Raw genomic sequence first — 27,863 nt, 5'->3', positions numbered from 1 at the left:
AATTGCAGGGATTATTTTATGCAATAAACACTCACCTCTTTCTGTCCATCACGTGTTGAACCTCAGAACCTGAAAGAGTTTGTTGATCAGCTTGAGAGAGACAACAGCGTGATGGAACATCGCTGCAACCAACTCCAAGTCCTAACTGGAACTCTGCTCCAGCAGCACTGTGAACCTGTGCACAGGGCAACCCGGCAGGAGGATCATTCTTTAGGAGTTTAAAACCAACAAGCTCCCCAGTGCCAGGAAGAGAAAGAGGGGGGTGGGAAAGCCAAAGGAATCGACCTTCAAATGGTACCTGCAGTGTCGCTCAAGCCACAACTCACCTTGATGTCAGAAAGTACCTCAGCTCAGTTGACACAGAAGACGCAGGACCTGGTGCTGCAGGATACAAAGCCACAAACCCAGCTGCTGTCTATAAAGGTTTTAATATCAGTATAAATAGGCCACAGTTACAAAAAAATTGCAAGACTGGAGCAATGGAATTTTGACTTAAAAACCTTGAGCGAGGCCTTGCTCTTCAGATACACACACAACACACAGACTGCAGGGTGGAGAGGAGGCACACGTGTGAGCACACATACACCACCTTGCCTTGAACCACTCAGTACAAAAATAGGAGTAGAAAGATGGTCTCTGAATTGCTGGCTGATCCCTACGTTGTGCCTTAACTGGACTCTGACTGGGAGGGAGAGGCAGACTGCACCTTGTGTTAAGAGCACACTTAATGCCCAGAGGAGAGTCCGTCCTCTCCCTCCACCAGCCAGAGCTTCCCCAGCTGAGGTACAAGCTATAAAAATAAAGGTTCTGACTGTTCAGCACTTGTACCTTGCCAGGATGCTCTAGCAGATGGAGCAGGCAGGCTGTGCTGGTCAATGAGGAGCCCGTCGCAGCTCTCCTTACATTCACTGCACTGCAAGAGCTAACAGGATCGTGCTGCTGATGTTACAGCTCGGTATCCAACGCTGCCCAGGCCAGGCCTCCCTCCCCGCCCCAGTCCTTGTTACAAGCTCTGCCAAGGGTGATGCTGTCTGTGGTGGACAAGAATCATTCTGGTGCGAGTCCTGGAAAGGGAGGCTGTGGCAGAACAGCATCTATCTCTGCACGTGCCGGACGAAGGCCTGCACGAGCTGAAACAAAGGCTCCTGTCCCTCAGGGCCCAGTTTGGAGGCAGACTTCCCCTGGGGAGAGGGAAGAACCCCACTGGCAGGTGAGGAGGGACCTCCACGGCGGAAATAACGAGACAAGCTGGAAAGCAGCGTACTCTGCAATGAGAAGATACGATGAGTTAGTTTCTTCCAAGCGTACATCCACCTCCCTCCCAAAACAAGGTGCTGGTGGCACAGGAACAAACATCAGCTTGCACAGCCCACGTACCAAGGGCTGTTCACTCATGCAGGGGAATGTGCTGTACCGGGTAGACGTGGGACCTTTTCCCACAGAACACACTTAGAATGAAGAGGGAGAGAGAATGGTACGAGCTGCTTACCAGCTCAGAGCTGAGCTCCTGCTTCATCCGCTGCTTATCGCGGGGATGCACAGCTGGGTCTCTCAAGTACCGAACAGCCTGGGAGATGAGCAGGTAGAAACAGTTTTCCATTGTAAACATGAGCAGAGACCTGTGCAAAGAAACGTAGATCAGCAGGAGCCAAATATCCCAGTTTCAGATCACAGCCTTGGAAAGATTTCACCTAGAGTACTGAGTGGGGAGCACTGCTGCTGCTCAGACTGGGCTCAGGCAGCGACAACAAAAGCTACGGTCTATAGAGCAGGAAGTCCCACTTGCCATGCATGATTTGGAGAGTTTCTAACAGGCAGCTGAACTCCTGTTGTTCACAGTGAGGAGTTCTGAAGCTACCCTAATGCCTATAAACCTCAGTTCTGACCTGAGCAGCGCTGGGTTCTGCCCCTTGGCCACAACTAAATAAAAGATCTAGAAACTTACTTGAGGGTTTTGGTTCCCTCTTGCATATTCAGCCCTGCAGCCTGAGGAAAAGGCTCCTTCTTCTTATCCAACTGAAAAGAAACACAGCTATTGGACACAGCGCATACAGCAGCTACTCTTCAGAACGTTAATCAAAGGAGTTCTCTGAGGTTACTGCAAGAGCTGTGCCTTCCCAAACACAGATGGTAGTACCTCTCCCAGCATGTTGAGGGCCACGTTGACTGTGGCAAGGAGGGTCCCAAAGGAAGGTGCCACATCCGAATCAAAGGCTGGTGTGGTGAAGCTCAAGACAAAGAGCACGTTGTACTCAGCGAGGTCCAGTGACTGTGGAGAAAAGGAAAGAGGACTGTGTGACCTCTGAGGACCCAGAACGTCACTTGGGATGACAGAAACCTCCCTGCCCAGGGTGTGACATCTCTGACCTGATCGAGGAGTATCTGGCAGACATCAGGGGTGAAGTGGCGCAGCGCAGCAAGAGACTTGCTGAGGATTTTCAAGAGGCTGTACTGCACCATAAGCAGCGCCTTCTGCTCTGCTGCCTCTGACTCGGGGTTGGGGTGTTTGGAGGAGGCTTGGGGATTACGCTGCACTCGTGGAGTCACACTTGATGGGAGGGAGTCGCCATTTTTTGTCTGCAGAGAAAAGTGTGTTAGATACATTCATGAGTGTTGTGCAGTAAAGGTGATGCTTTCAGGGATAACTGCTACAAGCAAAAAGGAGGAAATAAGGTACGCAAACTCTGTCACCTGCCAGAAGTGTGAGAACCTACGCTTAGTGCACAGCAGGGGAGGCTCTGCGTACTGGGGAAGCAGCTGCAGGGGCTCTTTGGATTTCACATTCCAGAAAAGGAACTTCTACTCAACACAACAAGCCTCAGCAATGCTGAAATCAGCAGCAATGCATGATCTCTACCTCATGTTCAGCAGAGGATTCTCCAAGAACAAGAGCTGTATCTCTTAAACAAATTAAACCAGATTAAGGACACCAGGTCAGTGGTGTCTTAATGGCCCTAGAGAGCACTACAGCAATGCAGCTCCCATGATGCTTTGTAGGCAGCTCTAAAATGATAATGGCACCACTCAAGCACAGGCTGCTGTTTCTCAAGGTCTGACCTTTCACAGTTCAGAGCTTTCAGTCTCAATTACTATCTGAACACGTTTTTGCTGCAGAAAGATGCAAATCCTGGCTATTGATGATTGCTGGTAATCATCGCTGGGAACAGAGCCCAGATACTGAATAGCATTTGCCTTTCAGCACGGAGCATCAGCACACAATGCCCCCAACTTTCAGCCTTAGGGTCCCCATCCTCACCTGCAGGTAGTGCTGGAGCATTTTGCGGCTGTGCAGGAGGGAGGTACAGGCCTGACACAGGTAACACAGATTCACCTGAAATAAAGAAGGCGAGGGAGAAATCTCTTCAAAAATCAAAGCCCATCCAGGCAGAAAAGTGTGACATAAAGAGCATAAAGAGCAGTAAGAAATGTAGCGCCACTTTCTCTCACCACATCCAACTCCCTGCATTCCAACACTAAGTGTTACTACGGCAGTATCCCGACTCCTACCTGCATGTCCCTCATAAGCTGTGGCAGGTGGAAATGCCACTCCTTTGTGAAATTTGAGAGCTGGAGAATGAAGCCAACAGTGTGATCAGCCTCCTCCAGACAAGCCAAGCTCTGTACCGTCCGTACTGCATTGAGGCACTGGAAAGCAGAGAGAAGTAAATCAGGACATTGAGAACCAAAGCATGAAGTCCACTCTTCTCTAGAAGAACAAAAAAAGCAGAGGTCTGCCCTTAAGGGCAAACAATGCATTCATGGAAGTAGTTGTGCGGCACATGGGGCAGAGACTCAGAGCATTTCACATTCTTAGTCAGAGGTCAATGCATTTCATAAGCTGTGCTGCTGTATGAGGAGACAGCTACTTGTCTAAGGAGCCTGTGAACAGGTCATTCAGCACCTACATGCAAACAGAACTCTGCTGTGCTGAGTTGGTGTATTACACACCTGTAGCAATGTTATAACCCCAAGAGAGAATGGGACAAAAGACAACTGACCGCCCAGCTCTAACAACTAACCTAACAACCATCCCTGCCTGACTTCATGGCTTGTGGGCGTTCTGCCTTCTCCCACTTCTGAATGATTTCTACTATAAACCTTTCTGAGACAGCAGCTGCGTCTTTTTAATGCTTCTACAGTCACTGACCCATTTCCAGTGTTGCTGCAACGTGACATACCTGAAGAATCCTTTCTTGATGGACACCAACAAAGTCCAATGCTTCTGTCAAAAAGTTGTATCGGAGTGTCTTGAGAAGGCGCTCCATCAGTGACATGGAGAGGCGATAGACCCCAGGCCAAGAAGGAGCATCCTGAGACTTCCGAGATGAAGCAGATGTCTGCCCAGATACAGAAACAAACGACTTGTGGCACACACCACAAACCCTTCACATCGTTTTCAAGTCTCCAGGTCCCAAAGGAGATTGCTGTCCCCCAACCCAAAGGGCTCCTGTTCAGTCACAGCCTGCAAGGCAGGGCACAGCGAGCTCTCCTGGCACATTGCTACTCAAAAGGAAGCAGCACCCACCTGAATGGCTCCATTAGTGCTGAGCTGGTACACGCTCAGGAGGGGCAGGCAGACACTCTGTGTGACACCAGCCCCAGCCACTGCTGCTGCTCCCTACAAGGCACAGAACAAACTACCATTAAAATCTGCAGGCTTCTCCCTGGTCTAAGACTGAAGAGGCTCCCCCTGCATTACCTATTTCTGTCCCTTGCACTGTCACCACCCTTTCAGAGAAGCTCTGTCACACATACTGCTAAAAACTAGCAACAAGAAAAGCTATGCTGTTCTTGCAATAAAATGTAACCTGCACAGCTGTACTGTCAATTCCATTTCCATGTCACCTGCTTTGGTAAACACCTGATCTTTGAGAAGAGCTAGCTTTGGAACGGCCTTCATTGCACTTAAAGCCCTACACTAAGTTGCATTTGTAATAGATAAGTAACGCTTTACCTCAAGTAATGAGAAACCAGGTTCCAACACTTAATACTGTTTTAAATAGGCTGGATAATCTGCATTGCAGAATATATTCAGTGAAAGTGCCTGTTCTAAATTAAAGGTCTGCTCTGGCTGCCTCAGATCTTCCAGCTGAGACATCCCATCAAAAAGAAGAAGCAGGCAAAACAGGGAGGCATAAAGACAGAACCTACTGCTTGCCAGCTTCTAACAAGCCCTTTATCTACACACCACTGTGCAGCTGCATCACAGGCGCAGTAATGAGATACGCGGAGCCTATTAAAATGTATAGCTGTATGCTTTCTTTTCTCTGCATCTCTCACCTGTTGCGTCCTTGCTAAAGTCAGCAGGAGATGTAACGAGGCCTCTGTGAAGTGAAGGTTTTGTTTAACTCTCAGGCTGATCTCCAAAGCAGTAAAGATGGTAGGAAGCACAGGGACTTTCCTAGTAATCTGCAGCCAGTAGTCTCCATCATCATCAACTTCACAGAGCTCTTTTGCCAGATGCAGACCCAAAACACAAACCTGGAGGGGAGAACAGGGTACACGCTTAACATGTAGACCAAGAAAGAAATCTTGAAAGCATTTCATGTGATGATCCGAAGTTCAGCCATCCTCAGAATCATAAATTAAGGTGGCTGGTGTCCCTCACATTATACTCTGTGTACTTCCGGGCTCTCATATAAATTGTGACTAAGTTTCTTAGGACAGATCTGAAGGACAGACAGCAACAGCCAATTTCCCAGGCTGACATACGCCAAAATACCACGGAGCAATTCCCATATAAGAACTGCCAAAGCTTCCTATGGAGGCAGCAGGCAGCAAATGGGGTCCCCAGCACACACAGATCTTTTTGTCCCTTTACCCCATCTCGCTGGTCCTTGTGTTTAACACGGGAGGCATCATCTGTTTCCATGCTGTCCTTGTCATCTGTGGCATCCCCCAAGGTCAGGCTGTGTCGAGTCTGATCCAAGAGTGCAACGACCTCATCCTGGAGCGTTTCACACACACTCAGCACCAGCTGGGAGTACTGAGGGATCTCATTCACTGCCACACACATGGAACAGATAACAGTTAGCACACCGACTTAGGTCCAACCAGTAATATCACTGGGATACATTCCTTGGAGTTATTATTACTGCTTTTATTGCAGAACCCAAAAGACAGAACGTGAGGAATTGTAACAAAGTCAGATGAACAAGGCCAGAAGAATATCATAATTTCTAAGATCACCATCTGAATCATCAAACGTAATTTTCCCAAGAAGTCATGATCAGCTGATTACATTTCAAAGCAGAAAGCAAGCATTGCCACAGACTGACCATTCTGTAGCTGCTCCCAACAGCACTGCCTATCCATTTCTCCAGATTGCTGGCCCCAGTCCATGGATGCAGCCTGCTGTCCATGAGCTGCTGTATAAACACCACGCTCTCGTGAAAACCATCACAACAAACTGCACCACCTTTTACTGCCATGACTGCAAATTCAAATTCAGCACCAAATGCAAATGTTAAAAAACTGTAATAATTCTCCACTTTGTTTATTTTCTGGACAACGTGGGCTTGCAGGCACTGCAGTGGGACAGGAACTGCATTGGATCAAGTAAACTGAGACACTCCTCAACACCACAGTGCCTTTATATCAGTTGCACAGAAAAATACTGCCCAGGTTCCACTGTATTAAGTGCTACTACAGTGTAAACAGACCCACAAAGGACCGAAGTAACAAAATAACATTCTACATCTTGCACTACAGCTGACGCCATGCACATCTTTATGCTGGAAACGTGGTAGTGTTAATCGTGTATTCAGCCATGGCAGCACTGCTCTTGATGTTGGTACATACAGAACCTCACCTTTCATCTCCTTCATCTGCAGCACAGTGATAAGAGCTGAGAACACTTTGGCTTTGGTTTTCTCCATCATCTGCTGATCTGCCTGCAGAACTCCCTCCAGAATCTGCGTCAAGGAGTTTATGATTTTATCCACAGAACCCAACTCGCTGACAACAAAAAGGAAGAGCTCTTCAGATCAGACAAGATCCCTCAGTAAATACACTGGCTCAATTGAGCTGCGTGTATCATTGGTTTAGGTTCTTCCAATGAGACCTGGACAAGTCACTACCTCAGTTCACTAAAGACAGGCCACAGCACAGTACAAATGCAGGGCTTGCTATCACAGAAGCCTTTTGTCATACACTTTTCACCAGAAAGCAGAAAGTGAAACCATGTATGTATCGCTATAACATCTTTCAGCAAGAAAATACAGATATTTGCCATCTCAAAAGGAAACTTCATTATAAGGCATCAGGTTCCTCCCCAGATCACTGAGGGAAAAATCACTAGAGCAAAACACTCAAACACACTCTCCTAAGTTTTATGTTTAGCAGTGATCAGTAAATACCCACACAAAATAATACCTACCTCTTCCACTGCTTCAGCAGGATGAGAAGAAGAGTACACAGCATAGAGCCCAGCTGCAGACAAGATACCGACATGGGAACCAGAAGCTAAGAAGAAACATCACAAGAGTTACAGGTGTAACAGTCAATTCAATAGGTACAGTGCAAGAAGACTGCTCAGCACAAGCACCACCAGCAAATGGTTTTTCAGCAGCTGGCAGCACCAGGGGAACCAGAGCCCTCTGCAGGGTCACCCAGTTGGATCTAAAATGACACATTAAGCACAGATGTGTACAAAGCTCAAGAAAAAGACTTTGATTCAGCCCAAATTTACAGGATCTGAAAGATAAAAACCTACAATGGGGAGCAGCTGCAGAAATAGAGCTCCTTACAGTACACGTGATGAGCAATTGGGAAATTCAAGAACTTAGAGGAATTTGCACCTACCAAAGCCTTGGTCCCATTTAGCACATCCAGAAACAATTGCTGATGATCTGCAGGATCAGTGAGATGCATTATATCCGCCTATGAGCCACAAAAGCAAAGCTCAATCAAATACAACAGAAGATGCACCATTTTTCCTCTCTAACATCGACCTGCTGTTCTGCTCCTTAAAGAATTCACCTAATTTTGTATCTGCTGAACGATGCAGTTTTGCAGAGATCACTGAAGTATATGAGCAGTTAACCAAGTTGGCAATGGCTGATTTCCCTGCTGGGCCATTCACTACACCAAGCAAAATCTCTTCAGGTCCATAAAATTACTTCAATTGCTATAAAAATTGTATACCACACCCCCACGCTCAGACAGATGAAACACTAACTACCCTAAGCCTACACCATGCATGTGCCAACTCATGTTCTGAGTGCAGATAGATAATAACTGCAAGGAAATAAACAATGGATTTTCACTATGATGTAGCTGAACCCTGAGAAGCTGACACTGCATTATTCAAAGTGTTAGTATCAGATTATCACGAGAGATAAGAGAAAAAACCCACAAGGGCAGCTCTTACATGGCTAGTAGATATAATGAGCAGCATCCGCCAGGCTGAGATGAGCATCTGATATTCTGTCATGGAGGCACAGCTGCTGCCCTCTGTCTCTGCCACATAATATGCCAGCGATTTCACATATTCTGACCAATAAGCAAAGCGCTTTTTGGTGGAGAAATTCTTCAGCGTGTCTTTCAGGGACTGATCCAGGGAGCCCCTGACCAAATAAGGAGGAGAAGATATCTTCATTTATTCTTTGGTCAGAGAATACACTCCTTCTGAGACTCAGGTAGGAAAGCCAAGGGCACAGCTTGCAAGTGAAGGGTATTCCACAGATTAGACCTGTGCAGGGAATCCCACTTTTTGCATCACACTGAAGGAGAAAAGATGAACCCTGAAGAAAATCTACAATTTGTTTCGTTGTTTTTGAATGGAGATTTTAGTTAATCCTGACTATTCATTATATCAAAGCAGTTATGTTCAAAAAACCAAACTCAGCCTGAGAAAACGACTGACATGTTATTCAGCAATCACCACGCACTTCACTTAGTTCACCATTTCTTCCATTAACTACATTATATTCTGATAACAGGGTACAAGGAAATACCAGCATTCTCACCTACGGGCTACAGAAACAGATCACAAACATACACGTGAATTTCTTGCAGTCACCAATTGCATAAAGTGATCTTACAAAGTTTTCACAGGATTACGTGTATTTACTTGCTGAAAGCCTGTCTATCAGAACTAGGACACAGAGTTCAGACTTTAGTAGAGGGATGAAGGAGAGACTGCCAAAGACTCACTTGACAACATAGTAGATCTCCAAGCAGATGATTTTCATGATTAAGGCACAGGTATCCAAGACACTGAGCTACAAAGACAAGATGAAAGCAAAATTTGAGCCTCTTGCTCCTCAGAGTGAGTGGAACTCTAATTTAACCTTACCCACCCGCTCGCAGTGACTGATAATCTGGTTTGGCAGACTTGTTTCTCCCACGATAGCAACAGTTATGTCATTTGACAGTTGACTGGTGATGATAAGGAGGGAATACTGGATTCAAAGTGGCAGTCAAACTGAGTGAAGGCACAGGACATCCATAATGAAGGGGAGAACACCCACAGAAAGGAAGAATGCAAAAAACCTCTCTGATTTCTCCATGACTCCAGCCAGCCTGAGCTGTGCCTAAACACGAGGAGTCAGACAGCTTACACAGTACGGGTGCACTACATACAGCACATCTTCCAGAGAACGCAAACACAGATGCCAGATAACATCTATTTTGATTTCACACGTGAAAAAAGAGCAGAGAATTTCTGAAGTCAGTCCACTGCTGTACAGCCATTCTCTGCAAAGAGCACAAATATATGCTTCAGCTCCTGCCTCCACTGAGACCAGTCAGTCACACTGCTTTTCAGAAAGCTGAAAGCACAGTCACATACACTTAGAGACCCATCCAAGAAGTACAAAGCTGCCTCCATTTTGCCTTGATGTAACTCACCTCTGACGTCTCTGAAGGCGGAGGAAGAGTCCCAAACAGTGGATTAGTCAAATTTTCCCAAAACTTTGGCCTAAAAGATGGATACAGAAGTAGTATCAGCCATCTCCCTTGTGCCTAGCAGCATTTTGGCCATTCCAAATTCCACATCTATTTGCCTCTGAACACGCACACTTTGGCTTTTCATCCTCTTTCCCAAGGGACAGCACAGATCAAGTTCAAAACACACACACACACAGCACACCCCTCACGAGGATGCACAAAATCTAGGACGAAATTGTCCCTCAACAGACCAAAGAAAAGGCGTTATGGGATACAGGCAGCAGAACACACTGTAGGAGAAAAACCACTCACTTTGTCCTCAGAACCAGCATGGCGCTGTCTCGGCGGTCCTGCCACAAGGCGTGCAGGAAGGCGATGGCAGCACGGTGCAGGAGGGGAGGACACCAGTACCTCTCCTGTTGTTTGGAGTCTATCAGCTCTAAGACTACTTGGAGGCAACTCCACTCCCCCAGACTGAACTCCTAAAGCAAAAGGAAACGAGAGAGGTTATGCCTCCACCAAACCACTGCAGAGATGTGTATTACAGCAGAATGCCCTCAATTCCTCTTGAACAGAAAAGTAAAAATCTTGAGTACATGATGCAGTAGGAATACACTGTATAACAGATAGTATCAGTTTTTCACAGTACCTTTTTCACTACTGCTTTGCAGTTGGAGATCTTCTTGAATTGGGGCCTTTTTGCTCTGACTCAGTAAAGAGGTTCTTATGAAAACTAAGGAGAGCTCCTTAGTGAAGCTGAGACCACAGCACAAGCATTCACTGCAAACATGTTCTGCATTCACCTTTACATCAGGCACACAGAGTTGCACATAAAACCTATTAGACTCTAGAGATCCATGCCATAAGACACAGGGATGTTACAATAAAAGAGCAGTGAATCTCCAGGCAAACGTCAGCCATTCTACCTTTGAGCCATCACTGCCATCCTTCACTTCCAAGTTCAGGAAGAGCTCGATGAGCCCAGGCTGTGTCTCCACCGCCACTGTGAGGAATTCCAGTATCATGACCTTAATGCGCATGTCCTCGATCTTGCTCTGCAGGCGGGTGAGGAAGGCGTCGCGGATGGCAGCAGCATCACTACCAAGACAGGCATAAACAGACATGGGAGCAACCTGTAAAAGGAAAGAAACAGAAGCCAGGATAACCAAATGCTACAGAATGCCTCTTCTCTAATACAAAGAGCTTTCAGTCCACACTGCCTTCAGGCGACTTGCATTAACCTCCCTGATACAAACAAGCCTGAAGAAACTGTTTTGAAAGAATTTCAGTGGTGGAATCAGTCAGAAAGAGAAAAGCAAAGCTCTTGTGGGAGCCTCATCCTACCGTAGCCAGTCGTTTGAGCAGCTGGATGGCCAGGCGTGGAAGCGCAGGGTCATGCTTGTGGTAGATGTATTTAGCCAAGACCGCAATAAGATTGTTTCCATGAGCACCTGAAAGGACCACAATCAAAATCAAAGATAAGAGCAGCTATTTCACAAATAATGACTTCCATAGCAGGAGGTCAGAAGGTAAGTCTTCCAAAAAAATGAAGCACGATGGGACCTTAAAGACCACCCAGTTCCAACCCCTCCCCCACAAACAGGGTTACCACCCACTAGAATGCCTTAAAGGAGGGAGAATTAGCCTTCACCTATCACTAGAAAGCACATTTTGGACATTTCAATAACTGACATATTGTCTATAATGAGACACACGCTGACTATTTCTAAGTAACAAAAAACCACAGCTTCCCAGGCTGTCCCCATGGAGGAATACATACCATGCTGAGTAAGTGCCTGTTCTAGTGGAGATACCACGCTAGAGGGGGGTTTCAATCGTATGACATTATTGGTGACTGAGAATGCCAGCTTCACAGTTTGTATCAGCAGCTGGCCTTGGCCTTGTGACTCATCACTGTGTTTTGAAAAAGAAAGCAAAGTAAGTTACTGCGTTGACAACTGACGTTTATTATCTGCACAACACTCAAAGATGAAATTCTGCACTCTGTCAGTCAGAGGTTATAACACATTTTCACTCCGACTGTCACATCACCACCTAACAGCTGCTGAAACACAAACCCCCACACAGCCACAATGTAGATTGTCTACTCAGCCCTGAATTCTCAGCATCAAACAAAAAAGGAAAATAGTCTGACAGCCTATTGTCACTTCTCTCCCCCTCTTTAGGAGAAGGGTTTGAAATGCATTAAGACAGGGAGAAACATTTGCAAGAGCCAACCTTAAAGAAACTACAACACATCCATGATGAGACTAAACTGGCTCTAAATCCAGCATTTTCTTAAGGCTTTCCTTACGGGATAAACATTCTGGAGAGACATGAAAGCCAAAAAGCACTTTCACAGCTATTGGCTGTTTCTTTAATAAGTCTGGATTCCCTTCCAGATGTTCTAAAGGAAACAAAGGGCTTTCTCAAAAACAACCTCCTGGCAAGTTTGGCTGGCTACGTGTCAAGGAAAACTCTATCTTTGGCTATAATCCTCTTGCTTCCAATTCACTCCATTCAGTCTTGGAAATTAATTTCATGTGAACACATTATTTTTAAGAAGTAACTGCTAGCAAACTTAAAGCACCGGAGCACCCGCTTACACACCACACGTGTCATTAACACTAAGCAAAGTAGATAACTAAAGCAATAGCATGAAGCAGAGTGTACAGCAAGAATTACATATGGATCCGTAACAAAGAAGGCTTGCTCCCCTAGAATTTACAAGGCAGGCTGCCACAGATCCCCAGGTAAGTGCAATTATGTCAAAGCTACATTTCAAATATTGCCATGTTGTTTTCCTCCTCGCACCACAGAGATGAAGCACTTGACTCACCTACTAGACTGGGAGGCCATTACCATGTCAATAGTGTGCACACCAATCCCCATGATGTTAATGACAGCTTGCCCTGCTTCAGTGTTGGCCAGGCTGAAGATGCACAAGGATTGAAGGCTGGGGGCATTGCTGTGGGACACAAACACCACATCATCATTAAGATCACTCATTATACTTTTCCCCCCCACCAGCACTTACTAAAAGGCCACAAAGTAATGTTAGCATTTCCACATGTCCACTAACCCTCACCTCATTCTACCTTCTACTTCCTTCAGAGTGGATATATCAAATAGGAAAGTGGGTCTGCCCCATGGAACACATATGCTTTTTTCCCCTTCTGTATCAGATATTCTAAAAACCAACATGCTTTGCTTTGTCTCTTTTTCTACCCTTCCTATTCTCAGTAATGCAGGAAACCACTGAAACCAGCACTACATAAGCAGGCCAGGTAACTGCAGGTAACTTTCATTCAAAAACTGAAACAAAAAGACAGCAACAGAGTCCTGCACTGTAAGCCAGGCTACCCCAGACCTGACATCCAGCATCCATCTTACCTACTGCGAGGATCCATTTCAGGGCATAAATTCAGTATTGCATGAATCAATTGTAGAATGAGACATCCTGAAACACAGATGAAAAGGACTGCTCAGTTTTCAGGAAGACAAGTTACCTAGCCCCTAATATTTTCAACCAAATCTCAGCATCAACCAATACCAGCAGATGATGCACAAAGCAAATCCTAAATGGCTGCCAGAAAAAAAGATCTGATTAAAAAATGGGAAAAGCTTATGTGTTCTCCCCAAGACCGGTGATCCTTTTCAACCTCACCTGCCAACCCCCTCCATGTCCTTACCAATTTTCTCTCTCACTCCATGAGAGTTGTACCGCCATTTGTGGTAATTTGGTAACATCTCCTTCAGGACAAACACAATACAAGGCACAAGCCCTTGGCTCTGGGTGCTACCAAGTTGTCCCTAGAAGAAACAGAAATGTTATTTTTTCCTCTTCAGGTTTAATGGACATCAAATCTTTCGTAGGAAGATCAGCTGTGGGTCTTTAAATGTGAGAAAACCAATGAAGATGGTGACGTAGATCTACAAACAATTTCTATTATCTTGTAGATCAGATCAGAGCTTTGAAAGAAGCAGAGAAAGCACAAAGCAGCAGCACATAAGGAGTGCTGACCAATGACTGATTACTCAGAGACACATTGCACAGACCATGTCAGGCACTGCTGCATTTCACTTTCTCAGCTGACTTCACATAACGACCACTCTAGAAGCACTCACCCGGACCAGAGTTGTGATGAGGTTCAGGAAGGAGATGGTCACTCTGTACTCGCCTTGAGGCTGCTCTATGCTCATCAGCAGGTTTCCATAGCCCCCAGCATTCATTCCCTCTGCACTGTGAAACAAGCAAGAGGATTCAGTGTACAAATAATACAACTTCGACATGAGTGAGAAATGCCAGAGATGCACAGGTTCCATAAACCTTAGATTTCAAACAGGCAGAAAGGTCTTATGGCAAATTATGAACAACTCAGGCAGAAAAAAAACCGCACCAATACCTAACCATGTGATTCATACTGGACACTGGATTGGCAACAAATGGTAAGAAGCCCGTATGGTGAAGGTCAGTCCAAACCTGCATGAGAACAAGTAGAGATATTATCACTCACATGCCCATGTACCAGTTTTCAAACTTAGAAAACCAAGAATGTCCTCACCTTGGCTGGCATCCGCACAGCTAGTACAGTCAAACAATTGACACAAGAAGCAATAACATCCATAGGGGGAGAGATTACAGTTGTCAGCCTGGGAAAGACAAATATGCATAAAATGTACTGCCATCTGTGATCTAGCCTATATGCTGTTGTTTTAATCCAAAGCATCAAACCTACACTCCAGCACAGACACCAGAGTCCACACTGTCAGCCCAGCCTTGCCAACTCTCCATCTCCCTTGAATCAGATCAATTTACTGCACAAAGCAAGGCTCATCAGACGACAGGCTGTCACAGTGAATAGTGATTAACCAGCAGATGACTGGAGGGAAAGTTAATATGTGCAACAACGTCCAAGAAAAAGCATTCTGTAGCCAGAACAGTCCTTACTGAACATCAGCCTTGGGAAGTTCAACCATGGAAATGCACTTCTTTCAAATCTTTTGGTAAAATGGGTAAGCAACCACTGTTTCAGCTCATTACACATTCTCAGGTACCCCTGCTGTTAGTGACTCCGTGCTGATCAGTGACTCACCTCTGCAGCAGCATGTAGATTCGTGATGTGATTGGCAGAAGGCAATCTGCTATGGATACATCTGTGCTGATGACTTTATGAACTAAATCAATGATTGGCTTGACCCTCTGACAATGCTGAATCACATCTAGGTAAAGAAAACTAGTATTAGAACGCAAACATTATGCATCAGCAGTTATCAAACTTAAAACAATGCATTATCATCTTCCAGAATATCCCCAGGCTCATCTCATTATATGCTCTCAGTCTTTTGCAGTGGATTACCATAACTAAAACCCCAAACCAAAACCAACAACAATAACAAAAACAAACCAGGTTTTGGGTGAGTATTCCAAGCTCTTTCAGTAGTACTTGGGGCTGCTCAATCCTACTATTAACGTAAAGTTGATAACAATCAATTACTTTATTCTCTCTTATACTCCTTGCCTCTCTCACCTGCTGTGGATACAACATGGAGCAGCATTTCAATCTCACAGGTAAACAATGTCCAGCTGCTGTAGGAATACTCCCATCGTACTAAATAAGCTCGATCATCCAGCATCACTTGGCCCACTGTTCCTTGAGGTATCCGCAAATTTGTCTGACCTAGTCCTAAAGAGTGAAGAAGCAAGTAAATCCATAAGTCTCCCCACGAGTTAGAAGACAGGTAAAGAACTAAATTCCACAAATCACTTGAATAAGCAAAGATGAAATGCAATTTCCTTACCCAGAGGATAGAGGAGCTTTGGAGCCTGCCTTCGCCACAGGGTGCCATCTTCATGAGAGATCACATCAGGAGGTTTATGCTTGTAGAGTTCAATATAGAAGGACATTTTATCCAGGAAACTGTACACCTGCACAGAAAGAGAGCTTAAAAAAACACAGCCAAAGAGACAGACCCTCTTAAAAATTAATCAACCATGTCATTAGCATGCATTACCACAGAGTATGCTACCCCTATCTTGAAATAATCTCCCAAACACCAAGAGAGATCTTGTACCTTCTTTGCAGTAGATTTATCTGACACAAGAGCCTGGAGCAGCTGAAGGAGAGGAGTAAGAAGGTGGGGGAACATCCCACATACACTGTCCAGGATAATACCCAGACCTGCAGTCGGCTCCTGGTGATAGAAACAAAACAAATGTCTTATTGCTAAAAAGAAATGCTAAGATAGCCTCAGCACAGCATAAGGATACAGCTCCTTTCAAAGTCGTACACTGGACATTAATCATGCACAAAAGTACCACTCCAGTCCTTGCACAGAGTAAAGCATGAGGCAGTGTGCAAGTATAAGGCAGGAAGTAAGACTAATGCATTACGCATCATCCTAATTCTGTAACAACAAAAAAATAAGCAGGATGCTTTTGCCAGCAGTTAGTTCAGTCCTTGCAATCCCAGCCCTATTTTAAACTATCACCTATATTAAAACTTGTTCCAGTATCCTTCAAGAGGAAAGCCAGGGATGGACCTAAAAGGCAGGAAAGGGCAAACGTAAATATAAGATAGATACAAATGAACGCTGGCTTCTCAGGGCCTCCTAGCAACTAGCTAACTAAATACTATCAGTCTGTTCCTTTCCTAAAAGGGAATCTTTTTATCAGGGTTTGGTTATAAGCAAGGCAGGTCAAAGAAATTGCCAGCACACTCACTGTCTTCCAGAAGAGCTGAGGAATGCTGGAAGCTGCCAGAACTTCACATGCTGCATCAATTATATCCTTCAGAGGAAGAGAAGAGAAATAAAACGTTACTTTACACAGAGAACTCTCATCAGAGACAAATTTTGTCACATTCCTAAAATTTAAGTTTCTATGCCTACCAGCTAAGATGCTACTTCTAGTCAAAAGAGAAGGAAACACCCCCCACAAAACCAATCTAAAGCTATGCTTCTTATCAAGGAATGGCCTGGCCAGGACAAACACATCCACTACATTTACAAAGGACTGCATCATGTCCCCTCAAACTTAAAAACTGAACATGTGTTACTTCCATTGCTGTGGAAATAAAACATTGACAAGTGGCTTGAAATCCACAGGACTTCAAGATATTCTGTATTTCACTGTTATTCAGCCAGTCTGCAACAGTGTTTACTAAACATGCATAGTGTAAGCCACACTTTCTAATCTACCTATAACACAAATTTTGCTATTTGAAATGCAAGATTACAACCTGACAGAAGTAATTAGTATCAGTTGTAATGGGTTATTTCAAATTAGCTAACAGATGCAATGAGCAATGGATGCTTACTTGCTGATTGCCCAATGTATGCAATTCCAGTGATGTCAAGACAAAGGAAAGAAGCCCATAAATGCACATACAAGCTGTGCTGGCAGTACACTGCAAAGAAGGAATACATAAGAGCATTAAAAGAAAGTTTACGAGCTATAGAACGTAGTGTAACAGCATTTAGTCTCCTTTACAAACCACAAACCTCCGAGTAACTGAGTAACACCTCTGTCATGTATCCTCGCTAAACCACACATAACACGAAAAGTTTAACTGAACTGAGAAATCAGTCACTGCTACTACTAATATCATGAGAAACACAATCAAAACACCAAAAAAGAACCATTCAGTGTTCAGAGAAATCAGATTTGCTTTCATTGGTTTCTGCCCACCAAGGTGATTGCTCTCACACGCTGTATTGCTTAACGAAACCATATCTGAAGAACAGTGCAGAATTAAATCAGCTAGTACTCAAGATTTACAGCAGCAAGTACACCCATGGAGGCAAATCAACAAATGTGGTTAGATCGGCCTGTTCTGATCCAATGAGGTACAAGACTCCTACCTACAGAAGGTTTTTTGTTTGTTTTTATTCAGTTGTGGGTTTTTTCATTCTTTAGGCATAAAAATCTGTTTAGTACCAGTTTGATTTCTGCTCTTCATTGAAAGAATATGAGATGATAAAACATGTTTATTACATGCTATGGTTCAAATCAGCTTTACTTTGCAATCAGTTTGATTCAGCATCATCCACTTCCCACCACATCTTCACAACACTAGTAGTTAAAGGCCTTCAAGAGCTTACGTATGATACTAACAAACTCACATTCTTGCCCCCACTGCTAAGTGATTTCAGAAGCTTTGTCAGGTACTGAAACACGTTGAGCTGAATAGCAGTGCTGCCCAATCTCCTGATAACATTGGTTGACTCCTCAGGATTTATGGTATGACGGAGCAGAGCCCAAGCCAAAAGCACCGGAGCGTGATGTGAGACATCCCCTAACTGCAACAGCTGATTGTCCATTTCCTGCATGGAGATAAGAGAAACACAACTGAGATCCCACGGAAGCAGAAAATACTCAGTAAGCATATTGCTGATGGGATTTTTAAAGCTCACATTGCCTAACTCTTTGCACACGCCTTTCTTTAAAGAAAGGCCCAAGATAATCAAGTAAATAAGTGGGAGAAGAATTAATTTCCTTCTTATTTGTCCCATCAAGTTTCATGGATGCTAGCTCTTCTATCTGGCCAGCAAACATAAGAGTCAGAACCTTTTATACATAATCTTTTAACAGCACTGCTTGAATAACCAGAGTAAGTTACTCTGTCAGGCTGAACATGGGGTTACCCTGCCTGCACTTTACCTGGTGGATATGTGAATTATTGGCTAACTTGTGCTCCTCTGTTCTGTCATCCAAAGCTCGCTCATGGAGGGAGTCAATTTCCATGCCTTCCACCAGAATAAGAGCACTAAAGTAGCTGCAAGCAGGAAAGAGGAAAAAAAATCAACTAGGTGAGATACTTTCTATCAGAATTCAGCTGATGTTTTTGTTCGGTTGGTTTCTAATATAAAAATAATGACAAACTATCAAAGAACAACATTCAGTTTGCATTGGTTCAGCTGCTGAAGAAATAAGAAATCACGTAAATTAGCAGCAGGTAATTCAAATTTTGTCTTGAAACGCCAAGCATAGAACAGATTAAAATGCTCAAAACTACCACTGAACAAACAAACAAAAGACTCTTCATTCCTTCAGGACGCAGCCTAAGCTATGATACCATACAGCAAAACTAAGACATCATCAACACTTGTATAAGCAGACCCACAGCTTGTACTAAGGCAATTCAGTTCACACTACGGAACTGTGAAGGTGCAGTTTCACTTTATAACTAGACAAGCTAAAAGTAAATGGCACTGTGTCTTCATTGCTGTTCTTACTACAGACAATTAAAGCTGGCATCTGGATGCCCCTCTGCTTTGCAATCGCATCTTCATTTTGCCACCAATGTCCAATGCCATCAGAAAAGACATTCTGCCTTCATCATAATTAGTTCAGCTTCATTTTCAGAGTGGTGATTTTAAAGTGGTGATTTTAAGAGAGAGAAGAAATATAAGCACTTTTTTCTTTTTTTTCCTATTACTGAGGAAAACAAGTGCACTGTTCTGTACCCACTCCGCAGATATACGTGTTACTTACCCAATACGATCTACCAGGTGATCCATGCTCTCATCCACCAAATGCCTGTTGGTTTGTCTAGTGCCAAATCCCTGCTCCTTGAACAACTTCGCAAATGCCAGAAGCTCATCAGGTGCCATTTCAAAGTACGCATAGTAGAGGAAGATGACTTCCAGGAGCATGGACTGCTCACGGAGGCATTGCACAAACCAACGGGAAACCTGACGCTCTGTCTGCACAAGGAGAAGTCCCACCATCATGCATCAAAGCTCAGAGATCAGACAAAGCAATCAGAAAACAAGAGGGGCTGAGCTCTTTCAATGCTTGCATAGTTGGTGGTTTGCGTTAATAACAAAAGCCACTGCATGGGTACTGACACAGAGAGACTATAAAGAGCTACATTAATCTATTTGTTACAGCTGAGTGTTACCAACAGATTTCTTACATGGAAGAATGTTTTTCAAAGAGCCTGCTTTGGTTCTGAGCAAAAGTGTGCTCGATTAAAGAGAAAACAGGTTAGGTTCTTCAAGAGAACCATCTTATAGGCTACATCTGCATGCAGACATTTCAACATGCTGTGCATAAGGAAAGACTTTCTAAGTTAGACAGACATATTTGGTAAGTTATACAGAAGAGCATGGAAAAAAAAATACCATGAGATTTCCATGTGTTTCCCATGTAGGAGCTTCTGCTTTGTACAGTTCTTCAAACTGTTTACGGTAATTAGGAACGAGTTCCTTGTCCAGCTTCTCAATACACTGGAAGTACTGTGCCTTAAACAAGCAAACAAATAAATCAATGAACTTCCATATACAATCTTGTGTGGTTTTTGTAGTCGTAAGTGGATAATTACTACAAGGCTTACATATTTAGCTTATTTCAGTGACATCCAGAAAAAGGTTCCTGTACTCACTGTATAAGGGTGCCTCTCATCCTGGAAATAAGTGAGCAGATGGAGGACACAGCGCAGAATGCAGATCCTCTCTTCGTAGTAATAGTCAGCAAGCTGTGAATACATAACAGCACCAGCATCAGTTTGGTACTGCATTCAACTCCCATTCACTTTCCTCTTCCAACGCCTTCAGCACCAGAATATATAGTGCTCAAACACGGCTACAGATGGAATTTCAACTAAGCAATTTTAAATTATCTAAAAAAATTAAGAATAAAATAAAAAAAACACCAAAATTTAATTTACTTAACAGAATTCAATAAAACAAGTTGTTGGGATGTCTGTTATTATACTATTCAATGAAACCTGGAAAAGAAAGGCAAAAATAAGAAACAATCTTCCATTCTTAATCTTTAGTAATCTCTGCCAGGTGTGACGATCAGCCTCCCTTCCAGAGCTGTCCCTTCAGACAGAAACATACAAACCCACACGCTTTGGAATATGTGGAAGCATTCGCCTGTGAGCTGAACTCCCCAACATGAATCCTAAAACTGCCATCATCCTGAGGCTTTCTGAATACAAAGTGTCAGTTCTCAGATCTTTTCAACAGAAAATATAAACTGAAATGACTAACCTTCAACATCAGAGCCTGACTCTGCCTTTCATCCTGAAGAACTGTCTGTAAGCAAAGCATAACAAAATGATTACCTACCGCAGAAATACCTACTGACAAGTCCCATCAAAAACAAACAACAAACACTCCACAACTGAAAGAAATGAGACATTTTTTTCTTTCCATTTCTTTTGGATAGACAGTTTCCAAAATGACAAAACCTAAATACTTATTTGCAAATGTTTGTTCTTCATCTCCACACACTCTCATTCACACATCTGTAGGTTTCCTGTGTTCCTGAGACAGAGATGAGCCAAATCTTTGCAGATTCAAGCAGGAAGAGGACCAGAAAGTTAGAACTGAATTTCTGCTGTCCCATTTCTGTACAGTGGTAACTGGCCACTGCAAGTTTAGAGAACACAAACTACGGTCTTTTCCAATTCAGAATGTGGGGTCGCATATGATCATGTTCATCAACAGATTACTGGTATTGTGGACAGGTGTACAGTGAACAGGAAATAAATGGGAGCTAAGGACCTTCAGGGAGTCCCGCGTTCCTCTGTAATCTTCCTGAAGATAACACTGTAATAACTGCACGCTCTGCTCTTCATCCAGACCCTGGAAAAAAGACAGATGTTCTGAAATGAACAGAAGGTAACGGAATTCATGAAAGATTCTCTCCAAATCTTTCAGGCTGAATTTCTCTTCAGAATAAATAATAATAGCAAACTTTTGCTTTTCAGGATGATGCTTGTTTCAATCAGCACTGCCACTGAAAGCAAAATACACAAGCTTTTATGTCACTTAGGTGCAGGTGCAGCCAGTTAAAACCTCAGCAGAGGAGCACCACGGTCATTTAAAGAAAGGTACTGCCACTGGTCACCTAACCCTCACTCCCAAAGGGGAATCACAAGGAATGGAACCTTGCAGGTGAGCAGCATTTTCAACTGTGGCAGATACCTTAAGGGACACTGGTTTTCAGCTGAGCAATTTCAGATATCTTGAAAGAGCCTGAAACCAAAGAAGAGCACTTCTGAAAAGCAGGAGGGGATGTAAACCAGGAAAAGTAAATCAATGTATAGAGTCACTAACAACTTCAGGAAATTTTGATGTAGAGCCCCTATGGGTAGCTGTAACCTCCTTTAGACTACTTTGAACTGAAAGAAACTTAACTTTGCCCCTCCTCAGCACGAAGAAAACACATGGATAAGAATAATCATCAGAAAAGCACCTTCACTCACCAAAAACTTGCTGATCCTCAGGCCCAGCTCTTTTAGTGGAGCAGCTACATCCTTGTCAGCCTTTATCTTCTCTGCTGAAGTTGTACTAAAGAACAAAACCAGCCATCATTAAAAACACAGCAACCCCAAGGAACAAACTCGAGAGGCTTAATTCCCAAGTTCTCAATTCTACCAGCTTAAACTGAACACTTGTTTGCTCTCAGCGGCCTTTCAATATGTCATATAACAACAAGCAGCAATTTTCCTACCAGACAATACTCGACACTGTTCACTACTTTATCAGTATAATAAACACAGGCTATATTCACTCTATCCTTTTCAGTGAATGAATCCAGTTATCTTTCTGACATGAGTGTCAAGAGAAGCCAATTTGCTGCAGAGTGCATGCTTGCACTTGGGCACCACAGTAGGGCAGAAGTAAGGATGGGTTAAGATCTTTCCAACATTGGTAATGACAGCAGAAGCTACTGTTATTTCTTTCTGGCCTGTATTTTATTCCCTAGAATAGTCTGGATTAAGCACTTCACATTGTTGCTCCTTTCCACAAAATATATATATATTTACAGAAAATACAGAGAAATATTCACTATGCCCCTCTACTTATTATTAGATTCCATTTTAGACGTTAATTTCTACAATCAGGCAATTATTGTACCTTGGAGGCTTGTAGTATGAAAGCCCTTCTAACAATCTCTGCCAGTGCTTGTTCAGTTCTGATGCAATCTGTGCCTAAAAAAAGAACCAAATACTACTGAGCAGATTCCTCAACATCTCCAGTCCAGTAGCAGATTTGTTTAAGTAAAGCAAAGAAATTCCACCATCACACAGACAGGTACAACACAAAGCAAATAACAGCATCCATGATTCAGACTGATTCAAGGTGAGTATTGTAAGAGAAAGCTCGCTGCTTTGCCTAGCATTAGGAAAGGAGAAGAAAGAGAAGGTGCTGGTCTAGGTTCTGATACGTTTGCGTTTCCATCCTCTGGGCACATTCCTGAATGCAGGGACTCCATCCCAGAAAATCCAGAAGCAGGTTGTACCACTCACATATACCCCAGACCAGTCAGTCTAGCAAGCAGCACTTCTGTCCACTCCAGAAAGGGAACCACCTTTTCACATTGTCCCTTCCAGTTGCTGAAGCAGCTCTAAGTGAGGAGTGGAAGAACGGTGAAAGAGCAACAAAAGTTACACTGAGGACAAGGAAAAAGCAGCAAAACTAGTATTCAAACAGATGTGTAAATGATGGATTTGGCCATAGAGTCCATTAAGTGACAGGTGAACAGGCTTATCAAGACATGGACTTACTGGTTCTCTTAAAGCTGATCTGCCCAGGAGAATTGTCCACAATTCTCTGCTGCTCCTGTAAACAAAGGGAAAACGTGGAGACTGTTCTAATCACAAATGCCATTTCAGGCTTCTACTTAGAGCAATTATTATTAACATTTTCCATCTCCATTCAAAGAGGAATACAAAACCAGGTGAAGAGAAGAAACACAACGTTTTCAAAGGGAAGTCCCGCTAGCCTCAGCTCTTCAGAACATGCACCTGAGCTTCTTGTTTCTTCCTGCTTCCTGAGAGACCAGTAGGAAAGCCAACCCATGCTGCAAGGTGCTACAAATCAACCCCTCACCCTGGCAAATGCACCTGCAAAGATGAGACTCCCTACAACAGCTCTGCAGAAGCACGGGTGCCAAGAAGAGCAGCTCAGCAAGCTTAAAACTGACCATCTGTCAGCAACGCAATACAAATCAGGAGTGAAAACACCACAACTCCCCTCACTCTTTAAAGAACACCCAATAACGTATCTTCAGATTGGCATCATTAAAATAACCCACAAAGAAGCGAATCTCCTGTAGGGCCCGACACATGGTGCCATTAAAATGGCTTATGGAAGCTGCTACTTCCAATACATCCATCAACCAGTTTCTTTCTACTTCCAAACTCAATAGGAGCACTGCCCTGTGTGGGAGCTGTACCCCCTGCAGAGGGAGAGCAACGGAAGGAAAGCTTTCTTGCTGCAGCCATAGGGAATAGCGCAGTTCTTGGCCCCGCTGGGGGTGCGAGCTTTGCTTTAACAGAGCCGCCTTGCGGGCACGGCCGGCCCGAGTTGCGGGAGGAGCCCACGGAGCGCAGCCCCGCCTGCTGAGGCGGCCAAAGGGGGGATTCCCTCAGCTACACCGCGCTGCTCCCCACGAACCGAGGCGGCAGCCGGGCCGGCGGCATCGCGCAGGAGACACACGGAGCGGCGGATCCCTCAGGGCCCCTCAGCCGAGGGACGGGGCGGGCCCAGGCCGAGCGGGAGGCGGGGTCGGAGCGGCGCGGGCCCCGCGGCCGTTAACTCTCCCGTGCCCCCCCCCCACCACAACCCTCCCCTCCGCCGGGCTCCTCGCCCTTCCCCAGCGGCGGAAGCGCGCGCACAACGAGGAACGGCGACCCGCCCCCCCCCCCGCTCTCCGTCCCCGCCGCAGCAACCGCCGCCGCATCCCGCACCTCGCGCACAGCCCGCCCGCCGCCATCTTCGCTGCCCCTCTCACGTGACCCGCGGCGCCGAGCGCCGCGACCCGCCGGCGTCACGTGGTGCGGCCGCTCCGCCTCCGCTCCCCCTCCCCTTCCCCGTTGCGTTGGGTCATGTGACCGGCGACAGCGCCAAGATGGCGGCGTCCTGCCAGGTAGGTGAGCGCCGCGGGGAGCGGGCGGCAATGGGGAGGGCCGCGGCCTCTTGGTTGAACGGTTTCTTTCTAGTATCTAACCGCAATCTGCCGTGCGTGAGCTTAAAGCCCGTAGCCGATAGCCTGCCTAGCAACGCGCTCTCCGCGGAGGAGCCCCTTCCCGTCCGTCCTGCCCCTTCCTTGGGCACCGGCAGGGTTACCCGGCAGGCAGCAGAAAGTAACGCAGCAGCGCAATACCTCGTGTTGCAAACCTGCACGTCAGCAGCCTTGGCAAGCTGGAACAGAAGATCTGCATCGCAGGTGGTGAAATTGCTCCTTGTCCCGTAGCCCAGCTGGCAGCTTGCTGCTGTGTGAAGCCATCTGGGAATGGCTGTGGCTGCTTGCTTCATATTTCATGTCAAAGACGTAATTCGAAGTATTTCTGTTGCAATACTGAATACCCGTGTATCGAGCAGTTGGCTTCTGTCAGCGCAGCTTGGATTCTCCAATAGGGATAATGGTTTGGGCTGATCCCTTCTTATCTCTGATGATGTTTGTCTGTTTGTTTTCAATAGGAATCACAGTAGCATGAAATTCCTTCTAGTAGCACTAGAATTCCTTCTAGTGGGCAACTGCTGAGGAGATCAGGACCCATAAGAAAGATCTCGAAAGCCAAAGCCACGTTGGACTGGAACCATGTTAAACAAACCAGTGCTGGTGGAATCCCTGATCGTCTTCAGCATCGTTCTGTGTGTGCACTCAGTGGTGTGGGACCGCTACTCCTGGTGTGCTGTAGCTCTCGCCATCCAGGCTTTCTATGTCCAGTTCAAATGGGACCGTCTGCTGCAGCAGGGGGGGGCTGTGTTCCAGTTCCGCACCACAGCGAACAGTGGGCTCCTGCCTGCCAGCATGGTCATCCCCTTGCTGGGGATAGCAATGAAGGAGAGGTGCAAGGCCGCCGGTATCGTGTACTTTGAACGCTTTGGCATAGTTGTAGCTTCCACTGGCATGTTGGTTGCTCTATTTTTGTCTGTAATTGCTGTCGGCATCACAAAACCTGTGCCCACCAACACTTGCATACTCACTGGTGTTGCTGGCAGTATAATTATCTATACCATGAAGCACTCTTTGACTGTTTCAGAAGTGATAGAGGTCCTAGAAGTGCTGCTCATTTTTGTCTACCTCAGTATGATCTTGCTTTACCTGCTGCCTCGATGTTTTACTCCTGGAGAAGCATTGCTAGTTCTCGGAGGTATAAGTTTTGTTCTCAATCAGCTCATTAAACGCTCACTGAATGTAATCGAGGGCAGAGGTGAACCCATAGACTTCTTCCTTCTGGTGGCAGTTATTGGAGTTATTATTCTTGGGCTTTTTTTCACTGTTCTCTTCATTTTCATGGATTCGGGTACGTGGATCTCCTCCATGTTTTTCCACATGATGACAGCAGTGCTAGGCTTAGGGGTCATCATGCCTTGGCTTTACCGACTGATCCGGAGGAACCCTTTGTTTTGGCTGCTCCAGTTTTTGTTTCAGACACAGACGAGGGTTTACCTTCTTGTATATTGGACTTTTTTGGCTGCTTCAGCGTGCGGCATAGTTTTCTACCAGAATGCCAAGAGATCGTCTGAATCTAAAAAACACCAGGCCTCAACCATAACCAGGAAGTATTTCCATTTCATTGTTGTAGCGACTTACGTTCCTGGACTAATTTATGACCTCCAGCTTCTCCATGTTGCTGCAGTCCTGTGTCTGGCAGTGTTCATATTCTTAGAGTATATTCGGTACTTCAGGATCAAACCGTTTGGCCAAACTCTTCGGTATTTGCTGTCTCTCTTCTTGGATGAAAGAGACAGTGGGCCTCTAATCTTGACTCACATTTACCTTCTTCTTGGCATGTCCCTCCCAGTGTGGTTGTTCCCCAGATCTTGTGCCCCTAAAGGTGCTTTGTCTGGGGCAGGAGCATTGGTGCCCTATGCTGGGGTGCTTGCGGTAGGGGTAGGAGACACCATGGCCTCTGTTTTCGGCAGTACCATGGGGGAAATCAAATGGCCGGGCACAAAGAAGACCTTTGAAGGGACAATGACAGCAATTTTTGCTCAGATCATTGCTGTGGCTCTTATTCTGATCTTTGACAGCAACGTGAACCTGAACTCCAGCTATGCCTGGATTCTGGTGTCTGTGAGCTTAGTTTCTCTTCTGGAAGCTTATACAACCCAAATTGATAATTTGCTGTTACCTCTCTACCTCCAGATCATGTTTATGGTTTAGAAGCACTTCCAAGAATAGTGGTTTCTCCATTTCTAGAGACAAGCAGCAACAGAATATATGCACATCAATCACAGATGAAAGATGATCCAAACACTGTTTTTTCTTTTGTTTAAAAACAAATGAGAAAGGATTCTATTTAAAAATAAAAGTTTTGTTTCAGTCTCTTTCTGTAGTTTTTTAAAAGAGCACAAGGTGACTTTGGTCAGCACAAAAAGAAAATCACCGGGGAGAATCTATTAAACCCTTCTGTATAGATAGTCCCTTATTGTCAAGTGCCCATTAGGACAGAACACAGTAAGTGCTCTCTCTGCCTCTTCTATTTCCCCAAGAACTACCTGAGCTGAAGCTTTGCTTTCCAGGCTCCTGGTTTGAGGGATGCATTTACATCCTTACAATTTATCCCCCACAAAAAGGCACCACAGTACACTTTGGGAATGGCGTGGTGCCACCACAGACACCTTACACAATTCTCCCCTGCAGTCCTGACTGTGCATTAGGAGCACAGGTGGAGCAGAAGTGGTGCTTTGTGCCAACAGATCAGGTCCCAGGAACAAGCCAGGACCCGCAGGGAGGTGGCATTGCCCAACATCCCCCACCTGGGCCCAGCTCCACACCTGAGCCTCCCTTTCCCAACATGCTAAAATTGGTTCATTCAGGGTTTGTTTTGGTTCATAATGCAATGAGGGACAGGTGCTTTTTGCAGAAAACAATTCATGCCAGGCTGTGTTTCCTTCACATTGAACTGCAAAACCTGCAATTTCAGTCCAAATTCTTGTTTATCTACATGAATTGGATGCACACTGCAGATAATGGTGCATATAAGCAGAGGACAGAA

At 45.0% G+C, this 27,863-nt stretch overlaps 2 protein-coding genes across 2 annotated transcripts; one reads left to right on the top strand and one right to left on the bottom strand.

Moving 5' to 3' along the window:
• Positions 1-410: 410 nt before the first annotated feature.
• On the bottom strand, positions 411-24,658 carry NUP188 (nucleoporin 188). Its single transcript, XM_072352904.1, has 44 exons — positions 24,603-24,658; positions 23,418-23,472; positions 22,768-22,841; positions 22,113-22,197; positions 21,409-21,489; positions 20,893-20,937; positions 20,280-20,372; positions 20,020-20,139; positions 19,388-19,599; positions 18,554-18,668; positions 18,016-18,216; positions 17,211-17,300; positions 16,616-16,681; positions 15,967-16,086; positions 15,694-15,820; positions 15,423-15,578; positions 14,988-15,114; positions 14,457-14,544; positions 14,298-14,374; positions 14,020-14,134; positions 13,584-13,704; positions 13,285-13,351; positions 12,731-12,859; positions 11,672-11,805; positions 11,236-11,342; positions 10,818-11,024; positions 10,204-10,373; positions 9,853-9,922; positions 9,157-9,224; positions 8,372-8,567; positions 7,804-7,881; positions 7,379-7,464; positions 6,812-6,957; positions 5,822-6,003; positions 5,281-5,481; positions 4,526-4,618; positions 4,179-4,337; positions 3,508-3,645; positions 3,257-3,331; positions 2,368-2,577; positions 2,138-2,269; positions 1,946-2,016; positions 1,490-1,619; positions 411-1,265 (listed from the first exon to the last, which is right to left on the bottom strand). The coding sequence occupies exons 1-44, from the start codon at positions 24,626-24,628 to the stop codon at positions 1,095-1,097; spliced, it is 5,214 nt and encodes a 1,737-aa protein (XP_072209005.1). The 5' UTR covers positions 24,629-24,658; the 3' UTR covers positions 411-1,094.
• Positions 24,659-25,377: 719 nt separating this feature from the next.
• DOLK (dolichol kinase) lies at positions 25,378-27,186 on the top strand. The gene has a single exon (XM_072352794.1). The coding sequence runs from the start codon at positions 25,457-25,459 to the stop codon at positions 27,026-27,028; it is 1,572 nt and encodes a 523-aa protein (XP_072208895.1). The 5' UTR covers positions 25,378-25,456; the 3' UTR covers positions 27,029-27,186.
• The last annotated feature ends 677 nt before the right edge of the window (positions 27,187-27,863 follow it).

The sequence above is a fragment of the Excalfactoria chinensis genome, chromosome 18 (genome assembly GCF_039878825.1).
Source record: "Excalfactoria chinensis isolate bCotChi1 chromosome 18, bCotChi1.hap2, whole genome shotgun sequence".
NCBI classification, from domain to species: Eukaryota; Metazoa; Chordata; class Aves; order Galliformes; family Phasianidae; genus Excalfactoria; species Excalfactoria chinensis.
The sequence above is the reverse complement of the archived record's forward strand: the minus strand, read 5'-3'. Positions and strand labels throughout refer to the sequence as shown.